Source organism: Anomaloglossus baeobatrachus, chromosome 5, assembly GCF_048569485.1.
Source record: "Anomaloglossus baeobatrachus isolate aAnoBae1 chromosome 5, aAnoBae1.hap1, whole genome shotgun sequence".
NCBI classification, from domain to species: Eukaryota; Metazoa; Chordata; class Amphibia; order Anura; family Aromobatidae; genus Anomaloglossus; species Anomaloglossus baeobatrachus.
This window is the reverse complement of record NC_134357.1, coordinates 294,400,482-294,419,177: the sequence shown is the minus strand read 5'-3', so window position 1 is coordinate 294,419,177 and position 18,696 is coordinate 294,400,482. Positions and strand designations below refer to the sequence as shown.

The 18,696-nt window shown below is 44.9% G+C and overlaps 1 protein-coding gene and 1 long non-coding RNA gene across 2 annotated transcripts in view; one reads left to right on the top strand and one right to left on the bottom strand.

Moving 5' to 3' along the window:
- Positions 1-2,833: 2,833 nt before the first annotated feature.
- Positions 2,834-7,137, bottom strand: FOXJ1 (forkhead box J1). The gene is made up of 3 exons (XM_075347476.1): positions 7,049-7,137; positions 5,959-6,499; positions 2,834-4,631 (listed from the first exon to the last, which is right to left on the bottom strand). The coding sequence occupies exons 2-3, from the start codon at positions 6,466-6,468 to the stop codon at positions 3,825-3,827; spliced, it is 1,317 nt and encodes a 438-aa protein (XP_075203591.1). The 5' UTR covers positions 6,469-6,499; positions 7,049-7,137; the 3' UTR covers positions 2,834-3,824.
- A 166-nt stretch (positions 7,138-7,303) lies between these two features.
- The window catches only part of LOC142309998 (uncharacterized), a 52,191-nt gene continuing 40,798 nt past the window's right edge, over positions 7,304-18,696 (top strand). The window contains exon 1 of the long non-coding RNA XR_012754055.1: positions 7,304-7,333. This is a non-coding gene — a long non-coding RNA (uncharacterized LOC142309998). The remainder of the gene's footprint in view (positions 7,334-18,696) is intronic.

The following is an 18,696-nucleotide window of genomic DNA, read 5'->3' as shown; positions in this document are numbered from 1 at the left end:
GATTATTGTACTTGCCCTATTATGTATAGCCCTTTCACATGTAAAGCGCCATGGAATTGATGGCGCTATAATAATAATAAATAATAATAATAAATAATAATAATGATGTTATAGCATACAAATGAGCTCATTGTCAGAAAAAGAGCAGTAACATTATGTGAGAACCATAGCGAAAATAGCTGATCCATGAGGATATTCTAAATTAGGTATCTTACAAAAACAAGAGAAATAATCCAGCTCTCCATCGGATATCATTGTGATTTAGAGCACGAGAGACATTTTTGCTTGGACGCAGTGACATCAGTGCAGGAAATGGATACTCTGGCTTCATGAAGAAACAAAGCTTCTTTATTGGTAGAGATATACAAAAATCAGTGCTAATGGGTAAAATGTCATGTTATAGACATGGCTAGAATATTGCAGGCAGCATGCCCTGGACAGCTACACTTTTTAGGTGTTTTACACCTTTAGCAGTGACGAGCGAGAACTACCATTCTTAGGTGGTCTGTACTTGTAACGAGCAGTCGGACACTCAGATCAGCGTCTCGAGTACCCAAGTATAATGGAAGTCAATAGGAAACCCAAGCATTTTTCTCCACGATTTCCCCGAAAAAATGCTCTAGTTACCCATTGCCTTCCATTACACTTGGGTACTCAAGTCACGCCCATCTGAGCGTTCGACCTGCTTCTTACGAGTACCGAGCACCCGAGCATTGTAGTGCTCGCTCAACACTAACCCTTAGTCATGTCGCAACTGATGTGTTCCTCCAATTCAGTGGTCCCCAACATAGAGTTTTCTGGGACCTGTCTCCATGTGACTCCACAGAATATGCAGCAACTAGCCATACTGTAGCACACCTAGGTGGTCACATTATTACTAGAACTTGGCACTAGTGTCAAAAAAAATCACTAGCAGTTAACACTGTGGTAAATACGGGCTTGTCATCATTGGACTTGCTTTCCTTTAGTACCATGCATGGCTCAACACCAAGAGTCATATTTGAAAGTGGCTTTCGACCTGCAAAAGTTTGAAAACTTCTCCCCGACTGCAGTTTATTAATCCAAATGGGTTTTGTGGCTATAATAATTGATAAAGGTTCATGAGTTGTAGTGCAGTTTCTTTAAAAAGTGAAACACTTTGCTGTATAAAAAGGATTAGGATTAGTGACCAGAAAGCACTACCTTTCTCGCGAGTTCGGTACTTGAAATGAGCAGGTGGTGCTTGGATTGGCATGACTTTAGTACCGAGTATAATCGAAGTCAACTGGAAACTTGAACATTTTTCCAGATTTCCAGAAAAAATGTTCGAGTCTCCTTTCACTTCTATTATACTTGGTACTAAAGTCACACCCGTCCAACCTGCTTGTTTCGAGTACTAAGTCCCTGAGAATGGTAGTGCTCGCACATCACTAATTAGGATGTATCAACTGAGCCTTTTTTATAACAAGGTAAATCTGACATAGTATTGCTGTATTTTGGGGTTTTTTTGTGAGAAAAATAAGTGTTTGTGCTTAGTCAAATATTTATTAAATGGTTTTTAGGGTGTGAGAAGAAACAAATATATAATTCACATACGTGGATACCACTTGACTTGATTATATATAGTGAGGGGATACTGCTATGATTAAGAGCGCACTACGTGCTCGAAACGCGTCAGTGTACATTTTCCTGTCCCCGATGCTGGATTTTTAATGAATTTTGAATGAAGAAGTTCTTTCTACAATTTTACTGGATACCACATGACTTTGGTATAGTTGAGTTCCGGTGACCCAACCATTTCACCTTTTCTTTTGTCCCCTTACCCCCAACGGCTATGAAATAACACACAAACAACAGGATTGGATGAAATGGGCCCAGCAGACTTTTATTTAACATATAAACATCAGAAAATAACTCAAATTGGGTGGGGTCCTTGAAGCTTATAAATCTGGTGATTAAATAATAATAATAATAATAATAACTAGGGATGATCGAATACCTCAAATATTCGGCTTCGCGAATATTTGCAGAATAGGTCGCCGCTATTCGACTATTCGTGAATATTCGATGCCCAATGTAAGTCTATGGGAAACTCGAATAACAACTATTTGGGACTATTCGGGCTTCCCATAGACATACATTGCGCATCGAATATTCGCATAGCGACGACCTATTCATCGGATATTTGCGAAGCCGAATATTTGAGGTATTCGATCATCCCTAATAATAACCTTATTAACATAAAACTTCCCCCTGAGCCACACTTACTCCCAGCAACTTGGGAGCACCAGTAGAAAAGGGGAAAAGGGATAAATGCAAAACACAGGACCCGGTATTCCATTACCGGCGGTCCTCCAAATAACCAGACCACCAATCAAAACCACAAATTAAAGGGATCCGTATCTCCATGAACCCCCAGTTACAATTTACACCAACTTCGAGGACCCACCCCAACCGCCTACAGCCACCATGACCCTGCTACCACTCAACAGGGAGGGCGGGCAGGACTATCCCAGGGGAGCACAGGCCAAAAAGGATCCTCCACCCCCCGGCTGATCTATATAAACCCGAATTGTCCACTAGTCTCCACCCCCCTCCTGGTGTCACCTCCCCCTAACCAAAGTCATGCTGGCCTCCAACCACAGCAGGGGGGAGGTTCCGGCCTTATACTAGAGTGCTGGATTTTTTTCCCATGTTTGCAATCAGCGATACTATATATTAGTTACATTTCTATGTGTGTCCATATGTAAGTGTTGTTGGGTCTGGGCAGATGTCGTCACTATTGATGATTTTTTTTTTTGCCAATAAAGACGCCGAAACATACTGGAATTCATTTTCAGAAAAATGCATTTATTTAAATCCACAGGAGAAAATTCAATGCACCTTCAATGTCCATACAAGAGTGCCGTATTTCAATCTTCCCAGTATTCAACCCTGATTTCCCACCCCAATTGAAATTGCATAACAATGTTTAAGCCATTCAGATAGGCGGTGAACAGTCATAAACTCCTTATTGTTCACTGGTGCCAGCTCTTCTCGCACACACACATACACACGCACATTTGTTCCCCTTCCACGTCTCAGAATCCAAGTGAGGCCACCTACTTAACTCTTAACACCAGAGGAGTACGCAACACTTTAAAGGACTCTGGCAGCAAAGGCTTAATATATTCTTAAAAATACAACTCTTTTTAGAAATTTTTCTAGCAGCACCCATTCACGTAACACCCAACCCTAAATATATTTATATCTTAAGTGGTTTGTTCTGGCATCCAACCGATGGAAATATATGGAAGTAGAGGTATAAAATGCCCCATGGTTCCAAATAACCGGTGGTCATCATATTTTTTCTAGAGGTCAGTACAAACCAAGTCAGATTGAGAGAACACATTGCACATTATTAAGAATTGATCATTTTATATGATGTAACATATCTTACTCAGGCTGGTCACCAAAAGATCAGAAGTCAGAATAAAACAAAAAATAATATTTTCAAAAACAGTTTCTTTTTTTTGCTTTTATCTGTAGAAAAATAAGTACAAAAGTTTATTTTTTTTCTGTCTCTTTACTAAGTACTGTACATGTGATTGAGGAATAGGGGAAGGGTCTTCTCTCTAAGTCCAGAGTTCATTCTGTCTCATAGACCATTCTTCCAGGATTCAGTAGAGAAGAAATCTTACATTGGAGGCTCTGAATCCTTTTTTTTTTTAGACATGTAAACATCTGAACGCTCTCCTCGTTATATGAGTTCAAGGTCAGATAAAATGTAAATATAAAAATGTATTGGTATATCTATATGTAAGTATATAATGTACACAAGTCTTTTAAAGTCCAAAATGGCCCCATTATTGTAAATAGGTATTCATGGAGGTCCAGTCATTGAGACCCGGAGGGAATTCTTCATTGAGATCAAACAGCTGATCTATGTTGGAAGAGTTTGAAAGGTAGTCATTCCTGCCCTCATCCCATGGGTGCTGGAGAAATGAGGTGGCCAGGAATGTCTCATCAAAATCCAAACTATTTTGAACTGCTGCTGGATCCTGACCCATGGGATACCACTGCTGAGGACAGTTAATGTGTTTACCGTGGACTGTGAGGTCAACAGATTGGCTAACAGGGCTCAGTGGTGGTGTAACTTCTAGGTCCTCAAATGCTGAGAAGTTGTCACTGAGATTCGAGTCAAAAATGACTTCCCAGTCAAAATCTCCTTTCAGGGGTCCGAGTTCTGTCTGGTCATCATGGGACAGCATAGGTGAACTGGATAAGCGTGGCGCTTTGAACATCCTCTTAGGCAATGGCTGCTTGCGCTTGTGACCTTTGTTTTCTGCCATGTTCCACACATGTTCTCCGACAGAGTTCCAATTTTGCTCACCTGTTGCTTCCTCAAACTCTTTCAGCAGTTGGTGGGACTCGGAGCTCACATTCAAACTCCAGAGAGAACCCATATTATTATCAGAGGACATGGACTGGGCTCCGGCAAAGGCTGGGTGGATCTGGACGGGTGGCAGTCGCCTCTTCTTAATTGCACCATTCATAAGTCGGTCAGCATACTGTGGATCAATCTTCCAAAACCCACCTTTTCCTGGCTCGTCTTTCTCTCGAGGAACTTTGATGAAGCACTTATTGAGAGATAGATTGTGTCGGATGGAATTCTACAGAAGGAAGAAATCAGAGGCAGGTCAATATTAGACAATATTATTTTTGAACTCTAATGATGGAGACATTTGGCCCAACTGACCCATGAAAGAAGAAACCACAGCTTCTTTTGGGTTTGACCACTGTCTCTTAGCAGCATCCATTAAAATAAAATAGGTATATAATAACATCTACAATCTTTGTTTTTTTCCTTTACCCTAAGTCTACCCCCAACCCCCATCCACAGGGATCCCGGATCTTCCTGATCCGCTATTTACTGTTTAATGAAATTTAACAAGGGAAGAAAAACCGAAACAGCCCCCACCTCCCCCTTTTCTATTCATCCCCCTCCCTTGTGGGACTTTGGATGCTTATTGCTTGGCCAGTTAAACATATTTATCATTCTTGCCTCAGCGGTCTCCATTCTCACCACCTGTGTGTGTCTGCGATGCCCCCCCACCACCAGTGTTTAATTAAACCAGTAAAGTCTGAGACTAGCTGGGGGAGTAGTTCTCATTATCCGCCTGTAGAAAGTTTATGGTCTTGGTGGCTTGTTTATATGTTGGAGCAGAAGAAATAGATAGATCAAGACAACTGATACAATTAGATAGATAGATAGATAGATAGATAGATAGATAGATAGATAGATAGATAGATAGTGTGAGTTGTTTAAAGAAGCTGGGACAGGGATGGGGGTACTTCTGTATCCCCCTTTCCGGTAATCTCCCCCTCCCACCTCACTGTACAAGATTTCTCCCATAAACCAGCCTCGTCTGGTCCCTCCCAAGGACCATCTATTACCAGGAGACAATGCAGTGTCAGGGCCACACAGATTCTACAGAACAGAGGGAGGGAAGGGGCTGACACCCACAATCTAATACACTGATATATGGCCGTGTAGTTACTGACCCTCCATAGGGACCTACTCTGACCCGTCATTATATTATCCATTGTGTTGCACCCCATTCAGGAACACCAACCCGTATTGTAGAAAATTTGGGACAGGACAATTTTACTGCCTCTGTGTGATGGATCACAGGGGTTAATGTAACACTTGTGATGCTGTGGGATGCAGAATGTGCAAAATAGTAACTCGGGAGTCACGGAACTAGAGAATAATTATACCCAGGGGAGGATGAGAGCGGCAGAAAGATGCCAACGGCGTGCCTTATTGCCTCAAGACTAGGATGGCTGCATCAGTGACAGATTTATAAGATTAAGGGGATGCAGGGTTATTAATGTAAATGATCCCTTATAATCAATGTAAAAAACAGCTCAATTCATGTCCGGATATAGGAAACCATTGAATCTTTTACATTTTCTATGAACATATGTCTTATTTACCTGCCAAGTGGGGTCTGCATGCCGGAAGTAGCAGAAGTTATCTGTGATCCACTTGTAGATGGCAGAAAGCGTAATCTTGGTCTTCTTGCTTGCTTGCATTGCCATGCATATGAGAGTGGCATACGAGTATGGCGGCTTAACATGCGGGTTGGTCTTGTAGTCAATCTCCTCCATCGGTTGAAGGCCCAGATGGGCAGCCCTTGAGGTAGAAGATGATGTTGGCTTGCCCGGTGTGTGCGGCATTCCTAAGCAGGCTGGATCAGCAGCCAGAGGAGAGCAGGGGGCAGCAGAACCTGGTAGATGACGGTACCCATGAGGGTCTACAGATGAGGGGGTCTTGCCCACATTGGCATTGATGATGGAGAATTCTTGTAGCCATTGGAGACTGGTCAGACTGTCGTCCAGGTTCACTGAGCTGGAGAGGGACTCGTGCCCGACCTCACCTTCTGTCTGGTAGGCCGGCCAGTTATCTGCCATGTCTATGGGGACAGCAGTGGACAAGTCAAACATTCAGGAAGCCACAGCGGTCCGAAGACGTTTCCTGAAACACAATAATGTAAGTTTAGAGCAATCATGGATTATTACCGCGGTGATATACAGTATATCGTCACTACTGCTCCCAGATTCGGCTGCCAGGGGAGGTTATGGTTTGTAGAGCAGTAAGGCATGCTGGGAGTTGTAGTTTCCCAACACCTCAGTTGTTATATACCCAGTGTATATGACTGAAGTCTCACAATAAAGTAATAAATATATTAAGGAAAAGTAAGAGGACATTAATGGGGATAATTGTTCCTTACTGCTAACAAGATCACTGCAAGGTGTCTCCAATATCTCCACTATTAACCCATTCCTGAAGAGCCAGGAATAGAGAAACTTGTAATAACTGTTCCTGTGTAATGGGCAGAAGGTTTCCAAGTAATGTTGGCAGAAAGCCTCTAGAGCTCAGAAAGTGATGTATTCATAGTCCCTGCACGTCTGCCAAGCCCTGGGTGCCCTCCTGCCATTCTCATACCTGCCCATTCTATACAGCAGCTGGTAAAGATCACAAAAGCAACCCTAGCAGACCCATGAAGATGGCTTTGCTTGTTACCTGACTGACAGCTGATCAGGAGGCTGCAGGACGGACACGAAGCTTCTAGAAGCTGCTGAGGAGCCGCAGATGAGTTATTGCCAGCTCCTTTCTTATCTACCACCGACTCCTGCCAGGCATTAAGTACCAGCGGCGGTGAAAGGCTTCTCTCTGCACCATGGCAACGCTCCGCCCGTGTACACAGCTTCCAGCGATCCGATTGGCCGGTGAGTCGCCATGGAGAGCGCAGTCATGCCGCCACGCCCCCTCCTGTGGCTGCTCGCGGTGCCTGGCAGGGCATGGCTGGTATGTTGGCATGTACATGGTGAGGGGCAGGAAGGCAGCAGGGGGAGGGGTGGGCATGCATTCTGCTCACAGCAGCCTGCTGGTGCCTATTATATGCCATCCTCAGTGACTGAGGCACTGCCCACTTGTGCAGGTGCCCCTGTATGGATCAATAGAGTGTGGGGCTGACATACTGTATTCTCCTATACCAGTCATGAGGTAAGCCCGGTCATTTATTATTATAACGCCATTTATTCCATGGGAAAACAATACAAGGCATAGACTGGTACACAGGGGGGTCAGGACCCTGCCCATAATGGTGCAAGGCTTTTGGGGGGAGATCTCGATATAGGTAAATGGATTCCCGCGTTTTATTCCACATACTGTAAACAAATCCGCTTGTTCCTATTCACCGACTTTGTAAGTTACAGATTCATTTATTGTAGGATTGTCCGAGATCCCACACACGGATCCGTGGATTCTGATCAATCCCACACACGGACCTGTGGATTGTGATCAATCCCACACACGGATCGGTGGATTGAGATCAATCCCACACACGGATCGGTGGATTCTCATCAATCCCACACACGGATCGGTGGATTGAGATCAATCCCACACACGGATCCGTGGATTCTCATCAATCCCACACACGGATCCGTGGATTCTCATCAATCTCACACACAGATCCGTGGATTCTGATCAATCTCACACACGGATTGGTGGATTGTGATCAATCCCACACACGGAACGGTGGATTCTCATCAATCTCACACACGGATCCGTGGATTCTCATCAATCCCACACACGGATCCGTGGATTCTCATCAATCCCACACACGGATCCGTGGATTCTCATCAATCTCACACACAGATCCGTGGATTCTGATCAATCTCACACACGGATTGGTGGATTGTGATCAATCCCACACACGGAACGGTGGATTCTCATCAATCCCACACACGGATCGGTGGATTCTCATCAATCCCACACACAGATCGGTGGAATGTGATCAATCCCACAAAAGAACCTGTGGATTGGGATCAATTCCACACACGGATCGGTGGATTCTGATCACTCACACACGGATTGGTGAATTCTGATCAATCCCACACACGGATCGGTGGATTCTGATCAATCCCACACACGGATCGGTGGATTCTGAATAATCCCCCATCAAGGTACATATGAGGTCAGGGTGTACAATGTTATTTCGGATGGGGCCTTGGACATCACCCGCCGGACGCATCAGACTGATCTGTCTGCTGGAGAAGCTTTAACCATTCGCTCCTCTCCCCGGGCTGGGGTGTCCTCACCAGTGCACAGTATACAGGCGTGGGGAGGCAGTGATATGCATGTTTATGATGGAGGGAGAACAAAGTGGGGGTTACAGACTGTGCCCCGGGAAAACAATTTCAGTTAACGCAGTCATCGGCCTCTATTCTGCCTGGCAGGCGCAGTGCCCGCCCCTCCTCTTCTTTTGGTGACAGCCCTGTCCCCTCTGTGCTGTGGCATAGCAAAAGACCCATTCATTTGGGTTTTTTCCCATAGGCAAAATATGGGATCTGAAAAGAGCCCCCAAAATACTAGGGGAGGCGGAGGGTGGTGTGACTGGCCGAATGCCAAAGACATGGCACCTATTTGCATAATAAGGGATTGCAGGCAATTTACCCATTCAGTGCTGCTGACATAACTGAAGTGTGGGCAAGGATGGCCTGGAAAATGGGTTAACTGGATTTGTGTTCATACAGGACTGTGCTCCCTTCCCTGTGCTCCATTGTGTATGGGATGGAGTTCAGATGCCTGAACCTATCTTGAAACAGTTGCTTTTAGCTGGTAAATTGGCACTAAAATCTCTCCACAGATCCCATCATTTTGCCCCTAGCAAGAGCCCAGTGAGGAGGTACCAGTGTTATCTCCCGCTATATCTGCTGCCTGTTCCCTCTCTGGACACCAGGACATTACCATCCTTTCATATGCGTGATTGACCAATTTACCACCTGGGGATGAACCTAACTTCCCTCTTTTACACTTTCATCATCTGTCTTTGATCACTTGCACTGAGGTGAGACAGAAGTGACCTATACTAGCCATAGACATAGACTAGCCATTTATCAGCCTAGATGCCTCCCATTAGGATGATCTACATGCTCTGTATTATGGACACTATGGCTGCGATTCATCACAGCAATTTCGCGGGATTCTAGTGTAAATTGCTTTGAAAAGTCACAAAATTTTGACACATCTTGGCGTTGCACAAAACGTTTGCGACTTCTGAGGTTTTCATGGCAGTTCCTGCAAGATACACCAGAATAGGTGGAACCGGGGCACGACTCCACGTGTCATCTGTGTATTTATGTACTGTACACCTTATTTATGGCTTGATAAAGGCCCTGCATTGGTCGAAATGTTCGTTGCTGTTTGATTCCCTTCATGTATACTGGGATCAATAAAGGTTTTTCTGCTTGAAGAAGGAGTGTTTTGGTGCCTTGGACACTGTATATTGATCCATATCTTATCTAGTCAATGACGAACGCTGTGGCGTTTCTTAGGCCTAGGATACACGGTGAGAAAAACGGTGCAAGTGGAAAATGATAAAAAAATCACATTCCACCCGGACCAATATTACTCTATGGGTCCGCTCCCATGAGCGATTATTTTCTTAGCCCTAATCGGACCGAGAAAACAGTCGCAGCATGCTGCAGGTGAAATGCGAGCTTGTTTCACTCGCACCCATACAAGTCTATGGGGCGAGAGAAACATCGCATTGCACTCGCATTACAGCGGTGTAATGCGAGAGCAGTGCGATTCTCGCATCAGCAAAACCATATATCAGAGAAGAAACCAATACTTCAATAACCTGACCTAGAACATACACCAACCCAGATTAACCCAAAAAAAGTCCCAGAAATCACACAACAATAAATATATAAATTACATCTTTATTGATACCACCAGATTTCAATTTAAAAACAATTACACAAAAGACATATTAAAACCATAAAAACATATGGCAATGGAACAGGTCATACTCATGACCCCAATAAATATCTTTAAGCAGTAGGGAGAAAATATATGATTACAATTGCTTAAATCTCCTCAACAAAAAGCCACATACTGCCATCAGTCCAAAAATCACTGCCAATATTGCTAAACTATTAAGACTGCAAAGTAAAAAGGCAGGGGCTGTAAAAGGAGAATCCCTAGAAATTACCTGCTGTCATATTCAGAACCAGAGTGTGATGCTGTTCCACCGTCACGCACTCCAACGCGCGTTTCACTAACGCTTCCTCAGGGAGTAAAAGTTTTTGTTGGGGAGATTTAAGCAATTTTAATTATATATTTTCTCCCTATTGCCTAAAGATATTTATTGGGGTCATGAATGTGACCTGTACCTTTGCCATATGTTTTTATGGTTTTAATATGTCTTTTGTGTAATTGTTTTTAAATTGAATTCTGGTGCTCCCTCTCCTCCGTAGCGCTGGCCGTTCCCTCCGCAACTATGGTCTGATCACACGATGATCGGACCACAGTCGCATGACACTCGCATGACACTCGGCTCCCGCTGTGCTGCAAGCATGTGCCGAGTGTCATGCGAGGACTCGCACAAATCCCTGTGTGGCCTCAGCCTTAGCCTAGAAATCTCACTCCAGTCAAGCAGTGGTGTAAAATTCTTGTTTTGGGTCACAGATACGCACAACTTATCAGACGTTTCAGATTCATAAAGAAGCATGCACATCTTCATCACTCAGGAGACTTCATTACACTCATCGGGGGGAAAAAATAGCAGTCTTGCTGAATCGGGGCCTGTGTATATGAGAAATGTCAGTGGAGTTCATGAGTCAAGACATCCCCTGACATGTCCTGTGCCTTAAATTTTTTTTAATGTATATTCCACACTTATCCTCTCTAAAATTGGGGTGCATTCTTTTACTTTATTGGTAGCATAAATGTTTCCCCAAACTACAGCATCGATTGACCAAACTTAAAGAGAACTTGTTATGAAGTCAAAGGTTACCAATATCTGCTCTTATTTTGTTCCCAAAAGTTCCAGAGATGTCGACCCTTTTATTTAGGGCTAATTTTTATTTTTATGATTTTGCCAATGAGGCGTGGCTCACAGGATTCTCTAGGGCTTGTATTAGGCTCCTCGGCATTCATTAAATGGACACACAAGGTTACAGTTCTTCTTCAAACTTTATGATAAAAAAAGAGTAGAACCACCACTTCTGTAGACAGAATTGAGCAGTGTTTGCACATGCTCCTTACATTTACGCATATTGCTATTGTGAGTGTAGGGGTTGCAATCACACATGGGCTTTGAAGCCTATGGAGGTCCAAAAGGTCCCTTTGGTTCATATGAAAACCTATATCAGAATTGAGTATTGTTCTAGATTTTGTATATCATGTTTTTTGTTTTATAAGACGCACCATTAGAGGGGGAAAAAAAGGGGGGAAAAAATATGCGGTCCGTTTTATATTACAGTGGTGTGTTACCGGGGATTGGGCAGCAGTGGTGGATGAGTGGGGGTTACAGAAGGCAGGGGCGGGGCTTGAATACGGCGATGCTGCGGGCGGTGCAGAGAGGGGCCCTGATACTCACTGTGGATGGCGCTGTGCTGGGGCAGCAAGCACTACTCTGTCCTGGGACAGCGGGCCCTGCTCTGTGCTGTGGCAGCTTGCGCTGCTCTGTGCTGATGCTCGCTGCAGGCGGTGAGGCACGGGCCATTCTGAAGTTGTCAGCGGTGCAGGCTTGAAAAATATGGCGCCCGGAGTCGGCGCGTGCTCAGATTGAGTTATCGGCTCAATGACAAGCAGAGATCTCATCTGCACACATGCCACCTCCGGGTGCCATTTTCCTTAAGACCACTGCTGGACATCAATGGACCGGAGGCGGAACATGCACAGATGAGAGCTTGAGCCGAGAGCTCCATCTGTGCACACACCGACTATGGGTGCCATTATTTGAATCCCTCACCAACGACATCTTCAGAATGCCCCGTGCCTTACCGCCCGCTGCAGAGAGCAGAGCTACACAGAGCAGCACCCACAGCCCCAGCACAGCAGCGCCCACAGTCCCGACACAGCATTGCCTCTGCCTCCTGTGACCCTTCTCCAACACTCCCCAGTAAGCTACATTTGGATTTTAAGATGCAAACCTCAAAAAATATGGTAATTGTTCCTCAAGTTTCAAGATAACTACTATCCATACATTCACATGCATCGCCATTCTGATGATCAGTGGCAATTGTTGCAGTCGGACACCCATCAATTACACATTGATGTACACTATGTCAAAAAAGTGAGCACACCCCTCATATTTTTGGAAATATTTTATTATATATTTTCATGGGACAACACTAAAGATATGACACTTTGATACAATGTAAAGTAATCAGTGTACAGCTTATATAATTTGGTGGACCCTCTAAATAACTCAACAGACAGCCAGAAATGAGAACCTGTCAGGTCCCCCGTGTCCCCAGAACCACCAGCAATTGTGTGTACCTATCTAAATTCCCTGCCCAACAGTCCCTTTATTACATTGGACACATAAACAGATCTTTCGAAAAAGTGTTTCTAAAGTCTATTTATGATATGCAAATTAACCCGACTAGTCAATGAGGCGTTAGTTTTTCCAGACTAGTCGGCCCACTTAGCATGTTATCATGCCCTTGTGGGTTTAAATCTTTGAGCCACTAAAGACGGATGTGCGTGTCCCAGCTTCAGAGAGGCAGACTGTGCATGATCGGAAGTGGAGAAGATGGCTCACATAGACAGAAGAGCTGAAGAACAATCACCTTCTGCACTTCCGATCATGCGCACTGCACTTTTCTGAAGCCGGAATGCGTATACCGGCTTCAATGATGCAAGTGAACAAAGCCGTGAACATGCACAATATTTGTAAAACCCTGGCGATGATGCCAAGTCTTGTAAATCACGTTGTCATGCCCACAGGTGTGTGATAACATGGTGAGTTGACTAGTCTGAGGAAACTAACGCCCCATCTACTAGTCAAAGGGTTCATTTGCATATCATGAATGGACTTTAGAAATACTTTTCGTAAAGTGAAAATGGGTACATTTTGCCAAAAGTGTGGCCAAAATTACTTTCAAGCACTGCCTTAACAATCTTGGGCATGGTGTTTACTAGAGCTTAACAAGAGCCACTGGAATCCGCTTCCTTTCCTCCATGTTGACATTACGGAGCTGGTGGATGTTAGAGACCTCGCGCACCTCCAGCTTCTGCTTGAGGATGTCCTACAATGCTCAATAGAGTTTAGGTCTGGAGACATGCTTGTCCAGTCCAGCATCTTTGCCCTACGTTTCTTTAACAAGGAAGTGGTCATCTTGGATGTGAGTTTGGGATCATTATGTTTGGAATACTGCTCGGCGGCCCAGTTTCCAAAGGGAGGGGATCATGTTCTGCTTCAGTATGTCACAGTACCTGTTGGCATTCATGTTTCGCTCAAGGAACTGTAGCTCCCCACAGTCAGCAGCACTCATGCAGCCCCAAACCATGACACTCCCACCACTATGCTTGACTGTAGGCAAGACACACTTGTATTTGTAGCATAACTGGAGAATTAGACATGAACCGCACATCCAAAATCATCAGGTGAAGAGGTGCCTCACAACAACCATGCTGCATGGCTGAGTCCCTATAACTCCTGGCCACATCGCCTCACTGACACAAAACCACCAAAATAATGGCCGCCACACAGCAAAAACACCATAGTAATGAAGCTGGTCAACTCACCTTTCACAAGCTCCCAGTATGTGAACTGAAAGCAAAATAGGCAGAACCTCTCTTTGCAGTCTCCTGCTAATTAAAAACTCCTGTGCTAAATGGGAGGAATTCTGGTTCAAGTAAAAAAAAAGAGGAGGATAGATTGCAATATAGCATAACTTGTCTTTGCCGCAACACACGCTTGAGACCATGTGAACCAAATAACTTTATCTATTTCTCATCAGACTACTGGACATGGTTCCTGTAATCCATATCCTTAAGGGTACTTAACATGCTGCGACATCGCTAACGATATATCGTCTGGGTCACGTCGTTAAAGACGCACATCCGACGCCGTTAGCGACATCGCAGCGTGTGACACCAATGAGCGACGATCAACAAGCGCAAAAACGTGAAAAATCGTTGCTCGTTGACACGTCGTTCATTAATATCGTTACTGCTGCTGCAGGTACAATGTTGTTCGTCGTTCCTGCGGCAGCACACATCACTATGTTTGACACCGCAGGAACGACGAACCACTCCTTACCTGCGTCCACCGGCAATGAGGAAGGAAGGAGGTGGGCGGCATGTTCCGGCCGCTCATCTCCGCCCCTCCTCTGCTATTGGATGGCTGTCGTGTGACGTCGCTGTGACGCCGCACGAACCGCCCCCTTAGAAAGGAGGTAGATCGCCGGCCAGACCGACGTCGCAGGGAAGGTAAGTCCGTGTGACGGGTGTTAGTGATGTTGTGCGACACAGGCAGCGATTTGCCCGTGACGCACAACTGACGGGGCCGGGTACACTCACTAACGATATTGGTACCGATATCGCAGCATGTAAAGTACCCTTTAGTCTGCTTGTCTTCAGTTTCCTGTTTGCAGGCTTTCTTGTGCATCCATTTTAGAAGAGGCTTCCTTCTGGGACAAGAGCCATGCAGACAAATCTGATGTAGTGTGTGGCATATGGTATGAGCACTGACAGGCTGACCCCCCAACACCCACTTTAACCTCTACAGCAATGCTGCAGCACTCATACGTCTGTTTTGAAAAGACAACCTGCAGCTCAGTTTCAGGAATTTGGCAATCTTCTTATAGCCTAGGCCATCTTAATGTAGAGTAATAATTATTTTTTTAGGTCCTCGGAGAATTATCAGATGCCATGTTGAACTTCCAGTTGAACTTCCAGTGACCAGTATGAGAGTGTGTGAGTCATAGCACCAAATTTAACACCCCTGCTCCCCATTCACACCTGAGAACTTGTAACTGTGAGTCATATGACACCGAGGAGGAAAAATTGATAATTTGGCACAATTTGGCCTTTATCACTTAAGGGTGGAGCTGGGCGGACTCTACTGTGGTGCCCCTGAGGCTTCAGGCCCTCCATTAGGGTGTAGTACTCATCCCGGGTCCAGGGAAGGTCTGTACCGGTTTCCACCAACATCCACACACAGTAACAGTGGGTTGCCCTCCGCAATGGGGACCGAGCCAGGATTGGGTCACAGTAGGGGGTCACTACAGCGGTGGGTTCCCCGATCCACTGGAGCTGGGACTCAGGGTCAGGGAGAAGCAACCACCAGAGGGAGTCAGGAGCACACAATGGGAAGAGCAGGTTGACCTAGTGAGAGCAGTGAACCAGTCATTGGCAGCGGCTGGGGGCAACAGCTTGGAACACACAACACAACTACAACAAAAAAAGGAGAGTACAGCTACAGAAACAGAGCAGAGCAGATGTGTCATGAGCAGCTCTGTGGGCCTAGACGTTCAACACAGTCGCTGGGGAGAAGCAGGCGGCTGCTTCCACAGGACCAGCGCTGTAGGAGTACAGAACCCTAGGGCAGGCATACTTGACGTTGTCTACCAACTCTGCAAGGGTCACGGGGAATGGCTAGAAAAGTCACCGAACCAGTCCGCAGCCAAATAGCACACTACCCTTATCCGCTCCGGATTCCTGCCCCATTTAAGTCTATGGGGATCAGAATCCAGGTGATAGAAAGGATAGAGATATGGGAGCGCGTGCGGAGGACTTACTAAGAATCCAGCATGGCTGTACTCTGCTACCGTACCTTGCATTCACTTCCTGGGCTGCTAATCACAGTCAGACGCACAGTCAGACACGCCCCCACCCTGAGTGTCAGCGTGTCAGCTGACTGCATCCCATCACAGGCGCCAGGACAGCCGGTGGGTGGGGAAAGCAGTGCAACTAAAGGACCCCATACAATCTAGCATCTACTGTGAGCTTAGAATTTATGGGATCAATCCAGGTTAGTGGGCGTGACTATCTTGGTTGGTGGGCATGGTGATGTTTCCTCTTCTCCACCATAATCCTGCAAGGGGGGCTTTGCTTGTCCCTGCACTCCTCCTGTCTGGGTGCCTCACCCCCCAACCCCCGCTTCTATTATAGCCACCTCCATGCCCACGTGGACTTGGAACAATAAAGTTTATTCTGGCTGGAAACATTGGATGGCATTTTGAACATGCCAATATCATGTGATAGGGGCATGTTGAAATGACGTCATATATTATGGTCAGGAGACCACAAAAGATCTTGCAAAAATCCCATAAAAAAGTTGATGATAATACACAAGAGTAGTATAGTTGGTTTCACGGTTTCCCCTCCCCGTCCACATGGCTAGGGGGTGGAGCCTTCTCCAGGGCCTCACTTCTGGAGCTGGGTTGCTTTAATTACTGTCATCTCCGGTGAACCAGCGCCGGCTATAAGCTTAGCGCTGCTTTGCCTGTGAGTGTGATCCTGACCCGTTCCCTCTCTGTGCCCTAAACCTCTGTCTGTGCAAATACATTTAAATAGAAAATGCAAATATAATAGAAAAGATCATAACTACAAAAACACATGAGATACAAAAATACTACACTCCTGATCAAACAGGGAGTTAAAACTGCCTTTCTTGCTGGGAATAAATCACGCTCCAAAAATAGTGCATGAAGAGCACTTATTCACTGGCAAGAAGCAAAAGGGAATACACTGTGTGCAGAATTATTAGGCAAATGAGTATTTTGATCACATGATACTTTTTATACATGTTGTCCTACTCCAAGCTGTATAGGCTTGAGAGCCAACTACCAATTAAGTAAATCAGGTGATGTGCATCTCTGAAATGAGGAGGGGTGTGGTGTAATGACATCAAAACCCTATATAAGGTGTGCATAATTATTAGGCAACTTCCTTTCCTTTGGCAAAATGGGCCAGAAGAGAGATTTGACAGGCCCTGAAAAGTCCAAAATTGTGAGATGTCTTGCAAAGGGATGCAGCAGTCTTGAAATTGCCAAACATTTAAAGCGTGATTACCGAACAACCAAGCGTTTCATGGCAAATAGCCAACAGGTTCGCAAGAAGCGTGTTAGGCAAAGAAGGCGCAAAATAATTGCCCATGAATTGAGGAAAATCAAGCGTGAAGCTGCCAAGTTGCCATTTGCCACCAGTTTGGCCATATTTCAAAGCTGCAACGTTACTGGAGTATCAAAAAGCACAAGGTGTGCCATACTCAGGGACATGGCCAAGGTAAGAAAGGCTGAAAAACGACCACCTTTGAACAAGAAACATAAGATAAAACGTCAAGACTGGGCCAAGTAATATCTTAAGACTGATTTTTCAAAGGTTTTATGGACCGATGAAATGAGAAAGGCCTCTTGATGGGCCAGATGGATGGGCCAGAGGCTGGATCAGTAAAGGGCAGAGAGCTCCACTCCGACTCAGACACCAGCATGGTGGAGGTGGGGTACTGGTATGGGCTGGTATCATCAAAGATGAACTTGTGGGACCTTTTCGGGTTGAGGATGGAGTGAAGCTCAACTCCCAGACTTACTGCCAGTTTCTGGAAGACAATTTCTTCAAGCAGTGGTACAGGAAGAAGTCGGTATCGTTAAAAAAAAAATGATTTTCATGCAGGATAATGCTCCATCCCATGCATCCAACTACTCCACAGCGTGGCTGGCCAGTAAGGGTTTAAAAGATGAAAAAATAGTGACATGGCCCCCTTGTTCACCTGATCTGAACCCCATAGAGAACCTGTGGTCCCTCATAAAATGTGAGATTTACAGGGAGGGAAAACAGTACACCTCTCGGAACAGTGTCTGGGAGGCTGTGGTGGCTGCTGCATGCAATGTTGATCGTAAACAGATCAAGCAACTGACAGAATCTATGGATGGTAGGCTGTTGAGTGTCATCATAAAGAAAGGTGGCTATATTGGTCACTAATTTTTTGGGGTTTTGTTTTTGCATGTCAGAAATGTTTATTTCTAAATTTTGTGCAGCTATATTGGTTTACCTGGTGAAAATAAACAAGTGAGATGGGAATATATTTGGTCTTTATTAAGTTGCCTAATAATTCTGCATAGTAATAATTACCTGCACAAACAAATATCCTCCTAAGATAGCTAAATCTAAAAAAAAAAAACACTCCAACTTCCAAAAATATTAATCTTTGATATTTATGAGTCTTTTGGGTTGATTTAGAACATAGTTGTTGATCAATAATAAAAAAAATCCTCTAAAATACTTGTCTAATAACTCTGCACACAGTGTATTCTCAAACACTGATTTAGAAAACTACATAGATTAAGCAGAAATGCTCTTCAGTGCAAATTCAGCCTTTAACCAAACCCAGACTAAGAGAGCAAAATACTTATCAGGCATAGCTG